Raw genomic sequence first — 20,194 nt, 5'->3', positions numbered from 1 at the left:
GTGGGAAATATCCTGCGAATAGCAGGAGTTTTTCAAGATGCTGGCAGACAGTTCCGTTTCAATGGCAAAGGGTACGAGGAGATTTAAAGACAGCTGCAGGTGATACAGTGTGAGTTTTACTCACTTCCTGAGCAATGGGGTGGAGGTAATGCTAGGAACTGAGACACCCTCCTGTAAGGTCCAGAACACAGGCATTGGCTACCAAAGGCAGCGAACCCACTACCCACTTTCCCCTGGGAGCCCGCTCATACCTCCTCGGGAACAAAGTCAGGCAGAGCCCTTCCCTGGGCCCCCAAACACCTAGAATTCATCCTCATTGCCATGGCTTTTTACTTAACATGGGTACTTTTTACTTAACCGACTCGCCCATTGGGCAGTGAGGCCTTAAGCTGCCAGAGGCAGCCATCTAGTAGGTGCCTGGTCCATGTACAGGGAATGGGCAAAAACCTTATCAAGCCAGATCAGCAGGCCCACTGCCTAGAGAAGTTCCATTCCCGACCACATGCTGTATGTCTACCTGGTGCCTCACACCAGCTAGGTAATAATAATAATAATAGTAACACTAATAACAAGTGGGCACTTCCTGTGTTCTGTGTGTCAGGCACTGTGTTAATGCTGGGGTCCTGCATTCCCTGGCTGCATGCCTCTCTTGGGGATGACTTCAGCGGAGCGATGCTGCTAACATCTCTAACCCACTCCTCATTCATTGCTCCCCACCAGAGGGTGGCTTCTCAAGTGGAATGGAGGGACAGAAGGAACAACCTGCTTGACTCGGTGCCATCTGGCTTCTCCTGCAGATCTGCTTGCCCACAAGAAAGGTGCACCCTGCTCTGCTCCCATCGTGCAGGCAGGAGCTGAGGGGGCAGCTCTGCCCCTGCAGTGGGTGTCTGCCCCACCGGGCTCAGCCTAGGACTGGGTGGGTCTAGTTCAGGGGAATGATGGGAAACACACTTTGTCCCTGATGCACAGCATCTCATTCATTGAAGACATACATGTTAACATCTCTGAAACTGGGATGCATCTTCCAGTTGGATGGCAAAACATAGTTGGCTGTGATGTTTCTTTCTTGGTAGGACATGTTACACTCAATGGCATCTTAGATTCAAAGAAACTTGGTAAGCAACATTCTCCAGTTAGCCTTATCAAAGAGCTGATATTTTACTCTCCATCTGTCCCAGGGAATTAGTACTTAACTGGCTCTGAGCACAGGAAGTGGGGGAAGGAGTATTATTTATCACCACTCCCACCACCCTACCCCTTGCCCTAAGCACTTCCCATGTCCTGAGCTATGCAGATGAGGAAGACACCTTCCCCAGCCTAAAGAACACGAATGGCCTGGGCCACGGAGAGGAGAAGCACTAGAAAGCCAACTGAGACATGCAAGGACTCATGTGGTCCAAGTGTGTGTGTGCACATGCATGGGCTCTCAGGCTTTGCCCCTGCACCCTTTGGCTCACACCCACAGCCTGTCCTGGTCATTGTCTCAGCCCACTCTTCCTCCTTTCGCTGGACTCCTCAAAGATTCCCAAACTCCACTCCCCAATCCTCTCATCTGGCTTCTGCCCTGACAACAAAGTCACTGTTGAACTGTGCCCCCCACCAGGCCTCTATGTTGAAGTCCTAACTCCCAGGAGCTCAGAAGGTGACTGTATTTGGAGACAGACCTTTAAAGGGGTGATTAAGTTAAAATGAGGCTGTTAGGGTGGGCTGGTATGGACCAGTCCAATATGACTGGCATCCATAAAAAGGGGAAATTTGGACTTACAGAGGGAAGATGATGCGAAGAGACAGAGTGGGACGACGGCCCACAGGCAAGCCGGGGAGAAAGGCCCACAGCAGAAGCTTCCCTCACAGCTCTCCGGAGGACACAACCCTGCCCACATCTTCATCTTGGACTTCCAGCCTCCAGAGCTGTGGGGTGGCAAATCCCCGTCGGCAAAGCCACGGGTGCTGTGTTACAGTAGCCCAAGCAAATGAATACACTCACCGATAACATCCCAGTGCCCACACTGACAGCCACTCCTCCCTCCTCTGTCACTTGCTTTCTCTGCTTTTTGTTTTGTTTTGTTGTTATTTGTCTGTTTTTCTGCTCTGTCACCCAGGCTGGAGTGCAGTGGCACAATCTCAGCTCACTGCAACCTCCACCTCCTGGGTTCAAGTGATTCTCCCATGTCATCCTCCTGAGTAGCTGGGATTACAGGCACCCGCCACCACGCCCGGCTAATTTATGTGTTGTTAGTAGAGACGGGGTTTCACCAGGTTGGCCAGGCAGGTTTCGAACTCCTGACCTCAAGTGATCTACCCACCTCAGCCTCCCAAAGTGCTGGGATTACAGGTGTGAGCCACCGTGCCTGGCCATTTTCTCTGTATTTAACACCAAAACTTGCTCTTCAGCAGCAATGGCACAGCTCCTCCTGGCCTCTTCCACTGCTCCCCTTCATCCGGGTGCCTCCTAACGGCTGACGTCTCCCCTCTCCTGCACATGCTGGCCAGGTGACCTCCTTCGCACTGCGGCTTCCACCACCATCTGAACGCTGATGACCCCAAAACTCTGTCTCTAACTTACATCTGTGCTCCGAGGTTCGGACCAGATATCCACCTGCCTCCTAGACATCTCTGCTGCACATCCCACGGGCATCTCAAACACATACCCAAAGCTGAGTGCTGGGCATCCTTTCCTGGTCTCTGCCCTCCCTGGTACTGTCTATCCCAGCAAAGGACCCCACTATGTCTGGGACACCTCCCTTGTTCTACTGCTCCTGAGACTGGGTGACGGACTTCTCTACATACCCAGGGCACCCAGTTCCCCTCAGTACCCTGGGTCACACCATCCTGCCATGGATCCTAGGACATCTTTCATGGCAGGAGCAGTGTTGGACTCACCTCTATGCAAAGACATCTCAGATGCACACTCTGGACATCCCTGTCCCCGAGGAAGGGGGCAGAAACCCTTCCACACCAGCTATACAATGATCAAGAAACTGTCACTCAAAGAGGCACCCTATCACAGACAGGTTTTTATTATCCTGCATAGAGAACCCAGGAAATATAAAAACATGTCCAGAAGGAACCCCCTCCGACTGGCCCCCTCCCTCCCAGGGTGAGCTCAGACCAGGATAATGGGGGCTTGCAGGCCACCTCTGTCCAGTGAACAAGTTCCATATAAAAATAGATCTGTAGAGGGTTCCCAGAGAGCCATCGCCCCGCATCACGCCTGTGCAGGGCTGAGGCCTGGGACCCATCAGGATTCTGGGACCTCACTCCTCAGTGGAGGGGAGATCTACCCTGGACACCGAAGTCCTGCCAACACAGCCAGGGGCCCTTCTGCAGGAACAGCTGGGGTAGCGGGAGGAGACTTTTCCCTGCAGAGAATGACTGATGTAGCTGGAGATGGGGATGAGGCTCCATCCACCCAAGAAGGGATGCTGGTCCAGGCTTCCCAGGAGGGGTGGGGAAGGTGGATCCTGGAGGGCACCTGGCCGGGGGCTCCCCCAACCCTGACAAAGGTGGTAGCAACATCTTGGTCTCCTCAGTACCCCCAGAGTCACTGAGCTGGGGCAGGTGCTCAGGAGACAGGGAGGCAGGGGGCTGGGGGATATTCCAAGAGCAGAGGAGCTGCTGCTGGCAGGGTGAGGCCAAAGGCACCGCTGTGAGTCATTGTCCCCCACCTCGGGGTGCTCTGCAAAGATGCACTGCACCTTCCACCTCTGGGCTCTTTCTCATGCTAGCCTCTCTGCATGACCTCCTCTTGAAGCCTGTCATCTTGCCTGCCGAACACTCCACTCACCCCAAGGAAAGAACCTTCCCTTTCCCACCTGCAAAGCCCTGTTCAACTTACATCTCAACTTCACACTTCAAGAGACTGGCTATCTCCCCCTCCAGCCCACCCACCCACTGACCCAGAGGGCTCCGGGCACTGGTGGATGGTGCCCCGGAATTACTTCTTGGTACCTGAGCTCTTCTCCTGGTCTAGTCTGAGCCCCTCAAGGGCAGGCTGTGTGTCTTTTTCATCTCTTTTCTCTACCCCTTGTCTTCTCCTTCCCGCCCCATCCCACCCCACCCACACACAGCCAAGCACAGCAGACAAGTGTCAGGGGTGGCCTGAACAAACTCAGCCCCTGTGGCCCTGCCAAGATCCAGCTGCCTTCCTGCTATCCTACAAAATCCCTGGCATCCTGGGCCCCACCATTCCCGGGGGCCCTTGTGGATAAGGAACTCCATGGTGGGCTCAGCACAACCACTCCTGCCAGGGCTCCATGAAGTCAGAGCAGCGAGGGGCTCCAAGGAAGGCTGGCTAGTGCCCAAGACACGGAGCTGGCTGGAGGGGGTCACCTCTAGAGTCCCCACGGGCTGTACAGGGAAGTGAGGTGCCATATGGCAGGACCAAGGACTCTCTCTCCAGAGCCAGCCTCATCTCTGAATTGGGTTCTGACCCCAGCTCTGACCCTGAGTCCTCACCTGGCCTCAGTTTCCCCCATCTGTACACTGGGGGTGAGACCAGCCTGTTTGAGAGAGAGGACCCATCTCTGAGTCTCCTCTTCACCCTCCTCAAGGCTGGAGAGAAAAGCTCTTGGGTCCCTGGGGAGATGACATGGCCCTTTATGCTTTTCCCAGAGGTCCTGGCCACTGAGTTCATAAAGGAATGCACACGAGGGCCTCATGGGGCCCCAGGGAGCACCAAGGCCTCACATGACCCAGCCTGGTCAGGATTCTTGGCCTCACCCTGAACTGTCAGCCCAAGGCAGGGGGACACAGAAACCAGCTCCTGAGTCTAGGGTTCTTGGGCGTCAGCCCCTGAGCTCAGCACCATCTTTGCCTGCCTGGGCCTTGGCCAGTGTCCAGTCAGCCCCTGCCAAGGCACAGGGAGCTGAGGACGATGCGTCTCTGGCACAGCCCCCGAGGCCTGAGCCACCAGGCAGCTGCAGTCACTGCCAGGTGGAACAAGAGCCCCCTGGGACCCATGCTGTCTGACTGGTCAATGGGTCTGTGGGAAAAGGGAACACCCCACGGGGTAGGCCCCAGCCCCCAGTGGGTATGAATGGCAGTAGGGCCTGAGCCAGGACAATCTCAACCCACTGTCTTCCCTCCAATCCCTGCCCCAGCTCTTCTCTGAGACCCCAAATTTCCTCCTGCTGTTATCTCAGGGGTCCTCTCTAGGGACTTGAACCTCTTTTCAGGGGCACTGAGTTAGCGAAGGTGTTCAGCCTGGTGAAAATGGGAGGGGCAGGCAGTGAAAGCGGGGAAGCTGGGGCCCCAAACCAGATCTGGGCCCAAGTGGAGGAAGAGAGTGCTCCCTCCCACACTGCTGGAGCACAGCTTGCCACGGTCCTTGGGCAGGGCTGGGGGTCTGGACCCCCACCAGAGTCCTGCCTTGAAGAGTGGGGTCCACTCACACCTGTACCCCCTGGCCCTGCAGCTGGAGCACTCGTGCCTGCAGGGCGCCGATCCCGCTGAGGAGGGCCTCTTGATGTTCAGCTGAAGAGATGCCCAGGCTCACCAGGTCCCTGAAACAAAGGCTGGTCACACTCAGCTGGCTTGACCCCAACTTCTGCTCCTCCCATGAAGGCCCTCCACTCTCCCTCTGCTTCTCTGGACAGGTTGGGACTTCCCAATATAGGCAGGGGCAGGGCCCCTGGTATCCCCTAGCCCCGGCCTTGACCTTGGTGCCTTGGACTCACTGGGCGGTCATCTCGGCCACGGCCTCCAGGCTCCTGTAGCCAGCAGCTGCGAAGCTGTCCTTGTAGCGGCACAGGTCCAGGGCCTCCAGCCACGCGCCCACAGAGCCAAAGGAGGGGAAGGTGGAGAAGGCACGGTCTGCTAGTGGGGTGGGAGGCCTGCGGGTCAGAGGAGCTGTGCTCAACCGACAGCTGGGATCTGGGCCCAAACCTGGTGGTCTCCTGGGGAGAGGCCAGCTGAGGATGAACAGGAGAAGGGGAGGGTAACCGGGCCCTGGGGCTGGACCCAGCTCACATGAGCACCATGCTTTCCTGAAGAGCTCACATGAGCACCATGCTTTCCTGAACCTCCTTCAGGTTCTTCAGGCAGGTGGAGGCAGAGCCAGCTAAAGCTATTGGAGTATCCGGAACAGTCTGGGGTAGGACATGCCTAGGACTGGTTGGTGACTCATATTTGGAACAACGAATATTAATTTCACATATTTGATTCATTGGAACTACAAATGTGTTAGGGCTATTACCACATTCATTTCTCCAGTCAGAGGTCATTGTACCCAGGGATACAGACAAAATCCAGGAGAAGCAGAAGTGACTAGGAGGATGTGCAGTGAGGTGGGCCTGGGCAGGCAGGAGGGCTACAGCCCTCTGGGGCAATGGAGTGAGCAATCGCTCCTGGACAGGTTGGGGGGTGGAGTTGGTGGGTTTGCACTTGAGACATGCAGGAAGACCCTCCATGGACAGGTGAGAGGCTGGCTGTCCCATGTGGGAACATACCTGGGACAGGTAGTCGGGGCACACTTGGGGGACTCTGGGTCCTGCACCATCTTGCTCAGGATGCTGTGGATCTGGGAGAACCTGGGCCGTTCACCTGGGTCCTTCTGCCAGCAGTCGAGCATTAGTCGGTGCAGTGGGGTAGGACAGTTCCTGGGAGGTGGCAGCCGGAAGCCATCCTCCACAGCCTTGATCACCTGGGCGACGGGGATGGGGAGCAGAGAGGAGGCTCTGGGTTTCCCCAGGACACAGTGCGTGCACACACACACGCACACACACACGCACGCACACACACACACACGCACACACACGCACACACACGCACACACACACGCACACATAAGCGCACAAACACGCATGCACACACACAGGCACGTGCACGTGCGCGCACACACACACACACACACACACAAGGAAGACTCAGGCAGTGGCCAGGCAGAACCAGAAGCAAGCAGACGGAGAAGACGGGCCTGGGGCTGGAAGGCTGAAGGCCAATGGGCAGAGGTCAGGGAGCTGGGGCCTAAGGTGAGAGGGAGAGAAGGCATGGAGCGGGAGTCACCCGTTACTCACGTCTTGGCCAGACATGTCCCAGTAAGGCCGCTCCCCAAAGGCCATCACCTCCCACATGACGATGCCAAAGCTCCATACATCACTGGCGGAGCTGAAGTGGCCAAACTGAAGAGTCTCAGGGGCGGCCCACAGCGCCGGGCTCCGGCCACTCTGTAGGAGCAGGCAGGTCAGCGGCAAGGAGGAACTGGGTGACACACAGGTTTCCCCACCAGACTGAGCCCTAGATCCAGCCCTGAGTGTCATCCTCCCAAGCAACCCCCAACTCCAGCTTCATATCTGGGAAAGACACAAAAGCTGACCTCAAGGTGGGGTCCACTCGCATTTATGCCAAGACCAGCTGGGAGGAGGGGCAGGGAAGGGAGTGGAAGTGGGGAGCTAGGGGTTCCAGCGCAGCTTGGCGGGATCAGAAGGCTCAGGCAGGCTTGGCTGGGGGCACCCTCACCATAGTGGTGTAGACAGCCTCTGCTCGGTCCCGGGGGCCCCGCCCGAAGCCAGAGATCTTGCAGACAAGGTCGCTGCTGACCAGCACACGGCGAGCTGCTAGGCCCCGGTGAACGTAGCCCATCTCTGACAGATACTTCATGGCTGATGCCAGCCCAGGCAGCAACCCCATCAGTTGCCCAGCCACCAGCTGCCCCTCGTGCCGCTGTGGAGGGAGGAGACTGAGGCCAGGGCTGTGGGCTTGGATCCCCTGGTGTTGTGTGACGCCAGGGCAGTCACCTAGCTCTCGCCAGGCTTTAGTTCACCCTGTGACCACAGGTCAGCCCAGCCAGTGGGGATGATGCCAATTCCAAGCCCTACCAAAGAGAAAAGCGAGGGACCCCTGCCCGCTTTACAGAATAAAGTGGTCATTGGCAGCCCCAGGGCCACTCACCCTGAGGAAGCCGTCCAGGGCCCCATGGTTCATGTACTCGGTGACAATCATCAAGGTGCTTCCTGTGCCCAAGGATGGGAACACACATGCTAAGTTGCCTACTCCACCCCGTGCACACACGAGTTTCCCCCCCGGTGCCCCAGACCGGGCCTCGAGAACCAGAACCAGCACCAAGCTCCCTAATCTCGCCATCCTCCTGCCCAGCCCAGGGTCCACTATGCCAAGGAACAAAAGAGGAGACATCTTAGGTGACAAAGGCCAAGGTCATGAGCTGCAACAAGCTTGCTAAGAAAGATCAGTCTTTCTAGGAGTGATATTCTAGGGGGTCAGAATATCACTGAAAGGTCAGAAAGGTCATTCTGGCCGGGTGCGGTGGCTCACGCCTGTAATCCCAGCACTTTGGGAGGCCGAGGCAGGTGGATCACAAGGTCAGGAGATCGAGACCATCCTGGCTAACACAGTGAAACCCCATCTCTACTAAAAATACAAAAAAAAAAAAAATATATTAGCCGGGTGTGGTGGCGGGCGCCTGTAGTCCCAGCTACTTGGGAGGCCGAGGCAGGAGAATGGTGTGAACCCGGGAGGCAGAGCTTGCAGTGAGCCAAGATCACGCCACTGCACTCCAGCCTGGGCGACAGAGCAACACTCTGTCTCAAAAAAAAAAAAGAAAGAAAGAAAGAAAAAAAAAAAAAAAGAAAGGTCATTCTGAGCCAGAGTGGCCACTCTAGGAGAAGGGCCACCCTGAGTCAGTGAAAGCTGAGGTCCCTGGCTGAAGCTACCTCCCATAGCTGAGGGAAGGACCTGGAGGGGCAGGGGCACCCCAAACTCCCACCCCATCATTTCCACCCACCATATTCGTGGGCTGGGCAGCAGCAAGGGAGCACCGGGCCCTACCTCGGGTGACAACACCCTCCAGCCGCACGATGTGGCTATGGTCAAACTGGCCCAGAGTGAGGGCCTCGGCCAGGAAGCTGAGCCTCTGTGAGTCGGAGGCGCTGTCCCTCAGCGTGTGCACGGCTACGGGCAGCTCCTGGCGACCGGGGAGCTGCAGGCAGCCACAGCACAGCTCCCCAAACCGCCCTGTGGGGAAACAGCACATCAGATACTGCCAGAGGCCACTGCCCCGGCTGAGCTGAACAGGCTGAGCCGAGGAGAAAGTGACTCTGACCACCCTGGCCAACATAGCGAAACCCCGTCTCTACTGAAAATACAAAAATTAACCAGGCATGGTGGCACATGCCTGTAATCCCAGCTACTTGAGAAGCTAAGGCAGGAAAATCACTTGAACCCAGGAGGCGGAGGTTGCAGTGAGCTGAGATTGTGCCATCGCACTTCAGACTGGTTGACAGAGCAAGACTTGGTCTCAAAAAAAAAAAAAAAAAAGTGACTCCAGATCATGGACTGTTTCCTGTTTAAATCCTGGTAAACTAAGCACCAGCAGTGTGACCTAGAATTCCATCTCGTTCCCTTTCTTGGCCAGTCTCCTCTGTGAAGTGGGGATTCCTCCCTGCCTTCCTCAGTGGGGGAAGTTTCCACGTCTTAAAGAAAGGACGGACCACATGCCAGCCTGCCAATGGCCATCAAACTCCATGTGACCCAGGATGGATGACAATGACATCTATTCTTCCAACCCGCTCCTTTCTGGCTTCTGTCTGGAGACAGTGTCAGGGGATAATGTCAGGTTCCCAGTGAAAGTAGCTGCCGTCTCTGAGCACAGAAGGTTGAGGATTTGTAGTCAAGAAGAAAGGCTAGCAGGAGACTGGCGCTTAGAGAGCAAGAGCCAACAGCCAGGCCCTGTGAGGAGTGCTGGGAGGTCCTCACATTAGCCCCCAGAAGGCAGATATCATGCCCATTTCACAGATGAGAAACTGAGGCTCTGAGCAAAAGAGGGCCATGCCCCTGATCATGCAGCGGGTCAGTGGGAGGGCCAGGACTAGAACTCCGTTATGTCTGGCCCCCAAGTTTGCAAAGGCCCCTCCCCATGGCCCCATAAAGGCCTGGGACTAAACTGCCAGTGGTAGTGTGCAGAGGTCTGACCTTGAGGACCAGGAGAGGGTCACAGACCCCTCTGCCATCCTCTTCCCTATAATCAGGCAAGCCAGGGACTTTCTGGGTGGAGGGTGGCTTGGTGTGGAGGCAGGGTTTCCAGACACGAGCAGGGACTTGGGTGGAGGTGGGCTTCAGGATAGCGGTGTGGACAGAGTAGGGGCGGGGCCTGTAGAGTGGGTGGGGCTTCCAGATGGGGACAAGTCTTCCTGGGCGCCCAGCTTGCCTGCTCCAAGCCTCCTCTCCAGCGTGACGCTTTTCGCATCCAGTTCCTTGGCGAACAGATGCACAGCCTGCAGTGGGTCCCCACAGCTCTGGGGGTCCAGGAATGTGCGACGTGTTGGGACTTTGACTTGGAGAGAAAGAGATGAACCTAAGGAACGGGGCCTCCGCCACTGGGGTGGACAAGCGCGCTCATGCAGTGGAGCAAGGCAGAGGGCTGAGGAGTGAGGCAAGGTGGAGCCCGCCCCTCCCCAGCCAGGCCCAGCCAACTCACAGTGGAAATACAGCTCCTCTTCATCATGGGCGTCCCCTCCTCCTTTACCATAGCTGCAGGGCCTGGCAGGGAGTTCAGGGTCATTCTTTCAGCCAGGCCACCCCAGCCCTTCCCATTGCGGAGCACTGAGGGCAGCACCCTTTGTCCTTTCAAAAGACAAGGCCTGTGCCCTGGGGGAGGGACCTTCCTGTCCAGCTGGCTTAAAAGTTTCTCTGTGGTTTGACAACCTCCCCATGGCACAGATACAACTGTAGCCATAGACCACCACCATCCCTAGCTACTTTCACACGGTGAAAATTATTGCAACTCCAGAGGCACCCAATCCACACCCTGACTGCAGGCCCCCAGCTGACCCCAACCTGTGGTTTTATGAAAGTGTGAATGAGGCAAGCAGACCCAGCACTCAGGGGCAGCTTCTGGTCTGGTCAGGAAAACAAACACGGAGAGTTAGCCACATGCCCACTCATCAGTGCTGGCAAAGGAGAAGGGCGGTATACTGTGGGGACATGGGACAGACAGCCCTGACCTGATGCGAGCTCACTGTGGATGGCTTCCTGAGACAGAGGCAGCCACGGGCCAAAGGACTGCATCACAGTCAACAAAGCCACAGGTTGGCACTTGGAGCCCCCAGAAGCAAGGCCTTGCTGGCCAAGATAGACTTCAGCTTTTATTCTGGGAGCAGAGGAGAGCCCCTGTGGAGTTTAAGCAAAGGAGTGCAATGATTTGATTTCTGCTTCAGAAAGAGTTCCAGCTGCAGAGTGGAAGCTGCCGCGGGTGTCACTACAGGAGAGGAGCTGGCAGTGCTTCCAGCTATGGGGTCAACATGGGCATGGAGAGAGGCAGAGGACTCGAGTGACATGGAGGTGACAGAGGCCACAGGGCAGAGAGGTTGCTGGATGGCAGAAAGGAACAGGGAGAAGTTGCCCACAGAGTTTATGGTGGTGCCATTTACTGCGACGAGGAGACAAAAAGTTCATATTTAGACATCTGAGTTTGCAGGCCTAGGGGATAAGCTGGGAAGATAAGAAGGGAGTTCAACGTGTGTGTATCTGGAACTTGGAAGAGAGGCCTGCTCTGCAGATACAACTCAGGAGCAATGAGCATGGCCCCGGGAGAGGATGGAGTCTAAGAAGAGGGACTAGGAATAAGTCTGAGAAACCCCAACATCCAGGCTAGAGGAAGGAAGCATCAAGGACAGTACAAAAGAACCACCAGAGGAACAGAAGGAGAGCAGAGGGAAACTCGGGCAGGGTATCACGGAGACCAAGGACAGAGAAAGTAGAGGGGTTGGTAGAGAGAAATCACATAAAGGTACAAGGAGGAAAGACCAAGGGAGGAGTTTCCAAAGTTTTCACGACAGAGATGATCACATATAGATATAGATGGGAAGGAGGAGCAAGGCTGTCACACAGCGGGAAGCAGCCACCGAAGGGTGTTGACAGCCTGGGCTCAGAACCTGACTGCACGGACCTGCTTCCCAGCTCCTCCACTCGGTATCTGTGGCACTGGGTGGCTCCGTTTTCTCTTTAATAAAATCAAGATAAAGACAGGCCTTCCAGACAGCAGCATGTGAGACAGCTTACCAAGCCTCCACACGTGTTCGCTGCTATGGGGGGAGAGGGGGACATTAGGAGTAACAGTGGGCTCCCAAGATGGCAAAGGGGTGGGGTTCAGTCATAGCTGGAAGGACTGATCCTGGCTGGGAGGATCACCTCCTCTAGAGGAAAGGGGGTGAGGATGGGTGCAGAAGCAGGCAGGTTTGTAGGTTTGGTGGTAAGTAGCCCAGGGGCCAGTGAGGAGGCTAAAGAACAGGTGTGACAGGTGTGGCCAAAACAGTAAGCTGCAAAGATAGGGAATCTGCAGGCCAAGAGGGGTACTGGATTAAGTATTGGGGTGAGGCCAGGCATGGTAGCTCATGCCTGTAATCCCAGCACTTTCGGAGGCTGAGGTGGGTGGATCACCTGAGGTTAGGAGTTCGAGACCAGCCTGGCCAAAATGCCGAAACCCCATCTCTACTAAAAATACCAAAAAAATTAGCTGGATATGGTGGCACAGGCCTGTAGTCCCAGTTACTCAGGAAGCTGAGGCAAAAGAATCACTTAAACCGGGGAGGCAGAGGCTGCAGTGAGCTGAGATCGTGCCACTGCACCCCAGCCTGGGTGACAAGAGCAAGGCTCCATCTCAAAAAAAAAAAAGTAACGAGGCGAAGCATTCCAGGGGGATGGCCAGGAGGAACAGAAGAGATGATTATTGGGAATGAGAAGTCAAAGAACTGAGGGGCAAGGGATGGGCCAGGCTGTCTGGCAGCCACTGAAGTCGCCCAGGGTGGTGACAGGATTTCCAGGAATGAGGAGCAACATCCAGGAAAGATGGGTGGAAATGAAGTGGGGAAGGTTGAGTGGATGGAGGAGCCAAAGAGGGTGCGTGGTGCGGAGAGGAGAGAGGCTTCCACTGGACCACATGGCCTGGTGAGAAGTGGGCAAGCCAGGGTGGACTGGAGAGGAGGGAAACTGGAGGCGAGGGACCATGGCGCAGAGCAGCTCCTACACACAGGACGGTGTGAGAGGTGTTGCAGAGAACCCGCCGGGCTGGGACACGCATGCTGGCAGAGAACGCCTCTCTACCCCTCCACACTAAAGCAGGCTCACTCTCCCCATTTCGGTGCAGCTGGATTTGGAATCCCGCAATGGCTTGCTCCGCCTCTGTAGCGCACCTGTCCCCGGGGCACTCCTGTCCTGCAGAGCCTCTGCCCGGAAGAGGGGCTCTTGGCTTGCTCATATCCCTCCTCCTTCTGCCTCTCAGAGCCCCTCAGTGCAAAGCCAGGATAAGATGCTCTTGGCATCTGTCCATCCCTGCTTTTTCTTTTTTTCTTTTACTTTTTTTTTTGAGATGGAGTCTTGCTCTGTCGCCAAGGCTGCAGTGCAGTGGCCGGATCTCAGCTCACTGCAAGCTCCGCCTCCCAGGTTTACGCCATTCTCCTGCCTCAGCCTCCCAAGTAGCTGGGACTACAGGCGCCCACCATCTGGCCTGGCTAGTTTTTTATATTTTCAGTAGAGACGGGGTTTCCCCGTGTTAGCCAGGATGGTCTCGATCTCCTGACCTCGTGATCCGCCCGTCTCGGCCTCCCAAAGTGCTGGGATTACAGGCTTGAGCCACCGCGCCCGGCCCATCCCTGCTTTTTCAACAGGTCCAGCACATGGACCTTCATGGTCCATGAGCAAGGAGCTTCCTACTCTTGTCCTGCCCTCCTGATTTGCCTGGCCCAGGCAGAGTTGGCTTCTAGACTAGCGAGACAGCGTTCTCTCCCACTCAGTCACTTTCAGTGCCTCATTCAAGGCCAAGCAAATAGCCAGTACCAAATGAATGCCCATTGTCCTTCCAGCTGTCAGGCAGTTTCAGGATGCTGAGATGTGGCTCCCTGGCCCGCCCACCTCTCTCCTCTGCTTTCCCACTCCAGCCCATCTCATGCAGAATTTCCAACCTCTCTGGTCTGCTGATCTCAGCGAAGCCTGGGACCCATCTGGGCGACTCTGCCTGCAGCAGAGTGTAGCCCTGGGGAGAAGGGGAGGATACATGCCAGGAGGCCTCTGCTGCCCGCAAAAGGACTAGAATCTTCTCTGAACCAGGTTCAAGCTCTACGTCTTTCCCCTTCCTCCTATCCCCTTTCTCTGCTCACCCTCCTGCAAGCTTCTTTCTGCTAGGGGTGGGAGGTTTCTGCTTTATGAATTGCCCTCCCTGTCCTGCCCCTCCCATACATATACATACACAAGATTTCTGTCTTTTCCCCCTTTTCCTGTGTTCAAGGGCCTCAAGAGGACTGGGGGCAGCGGCTGGGGGCCTCTGAGCACCTCCGGAGAACCCTAATCACACTGGAGCAGCTGGAGCTTGATTCCTTCCTCAGTGATGCCTTCTGACATTTAATGAGTTAAGGCGCTAAATCCCCTTCATCCCAGAGCGGCTGAGCTAGCTGCAGTGCTGGCTGCCGCATGAACAGTGAGTGGGGGAGGGGCCAGAACGATGCACACCTATATCTGTACAGCAGTGTGCTTGCGGGTGCAAATCTGCCTGTGTGCAAAGCGGGCAGAGATACCTGTGAGCACACGTTATTGTGCACGGGACATGACACACCAGGGGTCACCTAGGCTGGGGCCAGCCACCTACCTCCTCCAAATGGCCAGCACACTCATCACGGAGCCCAGGACGAGGAGGGCCGAGATGGTCACTACGGTGACGACAACGGCGGGGCTCTGGTCCCTGGACCCTGAGGCAGCTGGGAGGAAAATCACGAGTTTGAGGTGGGCAGAGGACCAGGCTCCTAGGCAAGCCCCAAGGCAGACTCCTGTCCTCACCCTGTAGCAGGATTCCCACAGCACCTCTGCACTTGGCACTGTCTCCCAGCCACAGAGGCACCAAGGCAGTTCCACTGACCACAGTGGCACCTGGAGTCCTAAGAGCTTCCTCTACTCTCAGGGCAGGACACCTCCACGGCAGCCCAGCTCCTGCTCAGAGAGACAGGCAGGAGTCCAGATAGGCAGGGCCAGGCCTCTGTCTATGCCTTTCAGATGAGCAGTGAGAGATTCAAAGTCGCTCTGCAGGAGGAATGGCCTCTGCTCTGATCTCCCTACCCCCAACAATAATAAAAAGGGCTAATGGTAACTGCACCTTACTCCATTCAAGACACTGGGCCATTTGCCTTCACTATACTGTCTTGTTTCATCATCACAATAATCCAGGAAGGTATTGCCATCTCCATCTTACAGCTGAGGAAACTAAGGTTGAGAAATTACATAATTTGCCCAAGATCACATGGCTAAAAAGTGGTGAACCTAAGATTTGAGCATGACTCCAAAAGTCTCTGCCTGATTCCAAAGTTTCTGCTTTGAACTATTTCCCCAAGAGAGCAGCCCAGAGGACCCTCGCTCTCAGCCCTATTCATCAATCTATCCAACCAACCCATCTATCCATCCCACCTATGTGCCCAGTTTGCATTAGTAGTGAGGAGACAGTGATGAATCTGGAGGGGTGCATGGGCCTGTGGGTGAGATAGAAACAAAAATCTTAACTGTAGGATGAAAAAGAAACAGAAATGAGCAGAGTTGAGCAGAGGCACAATAATGTCTTCCTAAAGTCAATGAGAAAGGCTTCACAAAAAAAGGTGCCATCTGAACTGGACCTGCAGACTGGAAGGAGTTTTGATGGTGTCTTGATGCACACGCTGGGTCTGAAAATGGCAAGTCATCCCATGTGTCTGGGAAACAGACTGCACGAAGGTGGAGAGTGGCAAATAGGAAGCTGGAGGGTGGGGAGATGGAGGGAACTGGGGGAGCCAGAACCTGGAGGGCCTTGAATGCTAAGCTAAGGAGTAACAACTTTCTCCTGTGGGCAACAGGGAGCAGTGGAGAGAGTTCCCGCCCAAGAAGAAAAGGAATGAGGGTGTCTGCTGAGGTGGGAGTGAGGATGGAGAGGAGGTGCTTGAGAGAGGTGAAGGTTTGGCGTAACTATTAGGAATGGGAAAAGTATTAAGTGGCCCTGAAGACTGAACTGAGATTGGAAAGTACACCTCTGCAGACAGCTTCCGCGTGGGACCTGGGGAGGAGAAAGGTCCAAATCTGGGGACTAGCAGGTGGACGCAGCAAGACGCCCAGGGAATGAGGGCTGGCAGAGTTAGGGGGTATTTCTGATGAGCTCATCTGCAGGGGCTGGGTAGAGATGCGTGTGGGGCCCGGAGGAGCCAAAAGCCTTGAAAATGAGGTAGGATCCAGTGAGCTGTCTTTCGGATGTCACAGAGCATGTGAGGAACAGAAGAGGAGACTTAGAGACCAAAAATGCTAGAGTCAAAGAAGGTATTTCAGAGCCCAGGGTTCCAGAGGTAAAGAGGGCCAAGGGTCTGGGCAGGGACAGAGGGGAACAGAGTTGCCAAGAACCGTTTGAAATGAGGCTCCATGTGGACACAGAAATGGAGAAAGATGCTAGCAGTGGGCAGCCTCTGAGATGGCATCCCTACCTCCTGGTATCCATTCCCCGTGAGTGCAGGCTGGACTCACTTCTAATGAACAGAATATGGCAAGAGTATTGGGGTGTCATTTCCAAGATGAGTAAACAAGACGAATGGCTTCTGTCTTGGGTGTCCTCTCCCTGGCTCACAGTCTCTGGAAGAACCTAGCGGTTGTGGTGAGCAGCCCTAAGGAGAGGCCCACGGGGCAAGGAACAGCGTGCCTCAGCAGCAACCAGCAAGACCCCGAGCAGGAGGTGAACTCTCCCCCAGCTAAGCTCCGAGATGATCACAGCCCCTGAGGACAACTTGACGGCAGCCTTGGAAGAGACCCTAAGTCACTGGCACCTAGCTGAGAGGCACCTATATTACCCATCCATGGAAAAATAAGATTGTAAATATTTGTTGTTTTCACCTGCTAGATGTTGCAGCAACTTGTTAATAGCAACAGGTAACTAGCACAGTGGTGGCGCATAAATGTTCACCAAGACCTTGATTTGGGGCCGGGCATGGTGGCTCACACCTTTAATCCTAACACTTTGGGAGGTCAAGACAGGAGAACTGCATTGAGCCCAGGAGTTCGAGACCAGCCTGGGCAACATAGTGAGACCCCCAACAAAGTAAAAATATTAGCTGGGCATGGTGGTGAGCGCCTGTGGTCTCAGCTACTTGGGAAGCTGAGGTGGGAGGATCACTTAAGCCTGGAAAGTTGAGGCTGTAGTGAGCTGTGATTGTGCCACTGCACTCCAGCCTGGGTGACACAGTAAGACCCTATCTCAAACAAACAAACAAACAAAAATCTCAGTTTGGAGACACAGCTCATGGGAAACCACACTCTGCAGATTAGGAGAACCATAGCCACGGCCACAGGAAGGGGGGCTGGGATCTCAGCAGTCCCTACCAACTGAGAGGTACCCAATGAATGGAGACCATCAGCCCTTCTCCACTGACAGCCCCCAGCTCCTGCCCCCCACACGCCCACTCCAGAAAAACCTGCCCGCCTTTGTTCAGATGGCTTCCTCTCCCCAAAATGCCTCCCTGCCCATCTGTACACATTCAAATATTCCCCAGCTTTAATCTCCTCTTTCCAGCACCTGGCCGAGGTCTAACACTTTTTGCATTCAGGCAAGAAGTGTGGTCTTCCTTCCCAGAACTCAGACCCCTTCAACATTTTATCTTCACCTTGCTTTGGGCTCAGAGCTCTTCCTATCTTGGATTAGAGTCATGTAGCAGGTTGGAAAGAATTATTATCTTGACAGCTGGTGCCAGAATGCCTCTTAGGGGGAACTGCCTTTGTTCAGGAAAATATTTTCATGAGCTGCTCAGGGTAGATAGAGGTGAGATCCTGAGGGCCAGGTTAGCAGCAGGCAAAGCAACAAGACAGCTAAACTGCTCTGCACACATCAGGGAATTGGGGAGTGGGTGGGGAGAAGAGGAACCGGGGAGGGAAGTAAAGGAGGAGGGAGGAAAGCACAATATTGTGGAGAAGGCAGAGAGATGTTTTCAGATGAGGATATTCAATGTCCAGTTTTTGTTTGGTTTTGGTAACAGCTTTATTGAGATATCATTCACATAACATGTGATTTACCCACTTAAGGTAGGCAATTCTTCTTTTTTTTCTTTTTTTGAGACAGAGTCTCACTCTGTGACCCTAGGCTGGAGTGCAGTGGCACAATCTTGGCTTGCTGCAACCTCTGCCTCGCGGTTTTCAGCGATTCTCATGCCTCAGCCTCCCAAGTAGCTGGGATTATAGGTGCCCACCACCATGCCCAGCTAATTTTTGTATTTCTAGTAGAGACACGGTTTCACCATGTTGGCCAGGCTGGTGTCGAACCCCTGACCTCAGGTGATCCACCTGCTTCGGCTTCCCAAAGTGCTGGGATTACAAGCGTGAGTCACCGCACCCGGTTGCAATCCTTATTTGTTGTTTTTATCACAGCAATGCAACCCCTTCATGTCCATCAACCTTCAGTGAAGTCAGCATCACGCTCTAAGGCCTAGTGGGGAAAGGGACAGTGTCCCATGTTTGGGTCTATATCCAAACTGAGTCTCTATCCAGCTGAGACATGGGTTATAGCTGTTCACAAACCCGTCTCCTGTGAGCTCCTCCAGGACAGTTTCCCAATCTAATTCAAGTCGGTGAACAGGCATTAGTCAGTGGATTCCAAAGTCATTAATTAATTAGGCTGTAATTAAACTGTTCTGCAGGCTCCCTTAATTGCACAGATAACTCCAGATAACTCTCCCCCTCTATTTGTCTCCCTGCCTCAGCCCCGTGCAGGGTTCTCTCTGTCTAGGTCCCTGTCCACTCATACACACTACTTACCCTCCCCCGGGGTCTGCACTTCAATGCTGGGGTTAAAGCTCTGGGCCTCCCAGGATGGCCCCGGGGAAGCAGCCCGGATCTGAAAGACGTAGCGGGTAGCTGGCTTCAGGTTGGTGACAGTGACTGTGGGCGCCCCTGTCTTCACCATGGAGTAAGTCTGCTCACTCTGACCCTGGAGAGAGATCAAGAAGTGAAGCCCACCAGCGCCAGGTCCACTGTTCTAGGAGAACAAAGGGCGAACAGGAACAGGGAGGCAGGAGAAGCATCCTTAGGTGAATGTGGGCTGAGTGGGAAAACCCAACCCCAATCATCTTGGGGGTTCCCAGGGATCTTTCCCTTGGATCCTCAGCCCCTGTCTTCACCACAAGCTCCCACCCACACTCTGTGGCACTTGTAGCTGAGAATAGCCCCACCTCTGCGTAAGAGAAATTTTAGAGAAGACGCCAGATCCTCCTTCCGGGGGATGACAGGACGAGGGCCACCAGGGCCTGTCCATCCAGGCTGAGCTGGGCCAGTGCCCTAGGCAGGCCTGGAGCCTCAAAGGACAGAATGAGAGAATGAGCCCTAACCCACGAAAGCCCCCAATGGCCCACAAGGCTTTTCCTTTCCTTGATGTCTGATTTTTCACAACTGTCCTGCAAGGCTCAGAGGACAGAAAGTATTATCTTATTTCTTTGTTTCACAGATAAGGAAACCCAGCTTAGAGGGGTAAAGACTCCCCCAAGGCCCCAGCTGGGGCTATCACTGATGAGTGCCTACTCAGTGCCAGCTTCTACATGAGACTCTTTACCTCCTGTGAGCCTCACAATGGCCCTGTGGAGTCAGCATTTCCATCTCCTTTTTAGGTGAGTTTCACATCAAGGAAGGGGCCAGTGCGCCCTCTGAATCCCTGCAGAGCCTGTGTTTTTTGCTTAACATCATGCTGCCCCCAACTCCACCCCAACACACCTGACGATGGCATACTAGAGATGCTCCTCCCGTCGTTTCATCCCTGCCCACACCTTATTAGAGTCCCTGCCATATTCACAGCCCTGGAAGGTTACTCTCCCCGCTGATATTCTGTGGCTCCAGCTTTTTGACCATAGCATTCAGGAGTTGGGATGAACTTTGACCCAAGCTGGGCCAATCAGAATCTCTCTTCCAGGCATCTCAACAATCCATTGAAAGACAGAGAAGCAGTGGCTTCAGGACCTCCAAGGTAGGGCAGGCTAGGGGCAGGGAGGAGGAATGCAAGGCTGCCCACCTGGGCATTGGCAATGTGCTGCAAGCAAGCCCCTCTGCAACGTGGGCTGGACTGGTGTGCAGAGAAAGGTTGAGATGAGAAGCACTGTGGCTCCAGAGGGGAGCTGCCGGACACCCACCCAGGTCTAGTGGCCCAGCAAGGCTTCTGCTCAGCAGGCTCCATGAGAGTGCCCTGAAGCCTTTCAAATATAGCACTTTTATA

The 20,194-nt window shown here is 54.9% G+C and overlaps 1 protein-coding gene across 1 annotated transcript in view; it reads right to left on the bottom strand.

Moving 5' to 3' along the window:
• Positions 1-3,002: 3,002 nt before the first annotated feature.
• EPHA10 (EPH receptor A10) overlaps positions 3,003-20,194 on the bottom strand; it is a 50,086-nt gene continuing 32,894 nt past the window's right edge. The window contains exons 7-17 of the mRNA XM_026455758.2: positions 18,751-18,922; positions 14,594-14,702; positions 10,433-10,494; positions 10,163-10,288; positions 8,785-8,970; positions 7,891-7,952; positions 7,459-7,662; positions 7,017-7,166; positions 6,450-6,643; positions 5,679-5,834; positions 3,003-5,504 (exon numbers count right to left, since the gene is read on the bottom strand). Coding sequence (XP_026311543.1) covers positions 5,390-5,504; positions 5,679-5,834; positions 6,450-6,643; positions 7,017-7,166; positions 7,459-7,662; positions 7,891-7,952; positions 8,785-8,970; positions 10,163-10,288; positions 10,433-10,494; positions 14,594-14,702; positions 18,751-18,922 — 1,536 coding nt within the window. The 3' untranslated portion in view covers positions 3,003-5,389. The remainder of the gene's footprint in view (positions 5,505-5,678; positions 5,835-6,449; positions 6,644-7,016; positions 7,167-7,458; positions 7,663-7,890; positions 7,953-8,784; positions 8,971-10,162; positions 10,289-10,432; positions 10,495-14,593; positions 14,703-18,750; positions 18,923-20,194) is intronic.

Source organism: Piliocolobus tephrosceles, chromosome 1 (assembly GCF_002776525.5).
Source record: "Piliocolobus tephrosceles isolate RC106 chromosome 1, ASM277652v3, whole genome shotgun sequence".
NCBI lineage: Eukaryota > Metazoa > Chordata > Mammalia > Primates > Cercopithecidae > Piliocolobus > Piliocolobus tephrosceles.
This window is presented reverse-complemented; position numbering and strand designations above follow the sequence as displayed.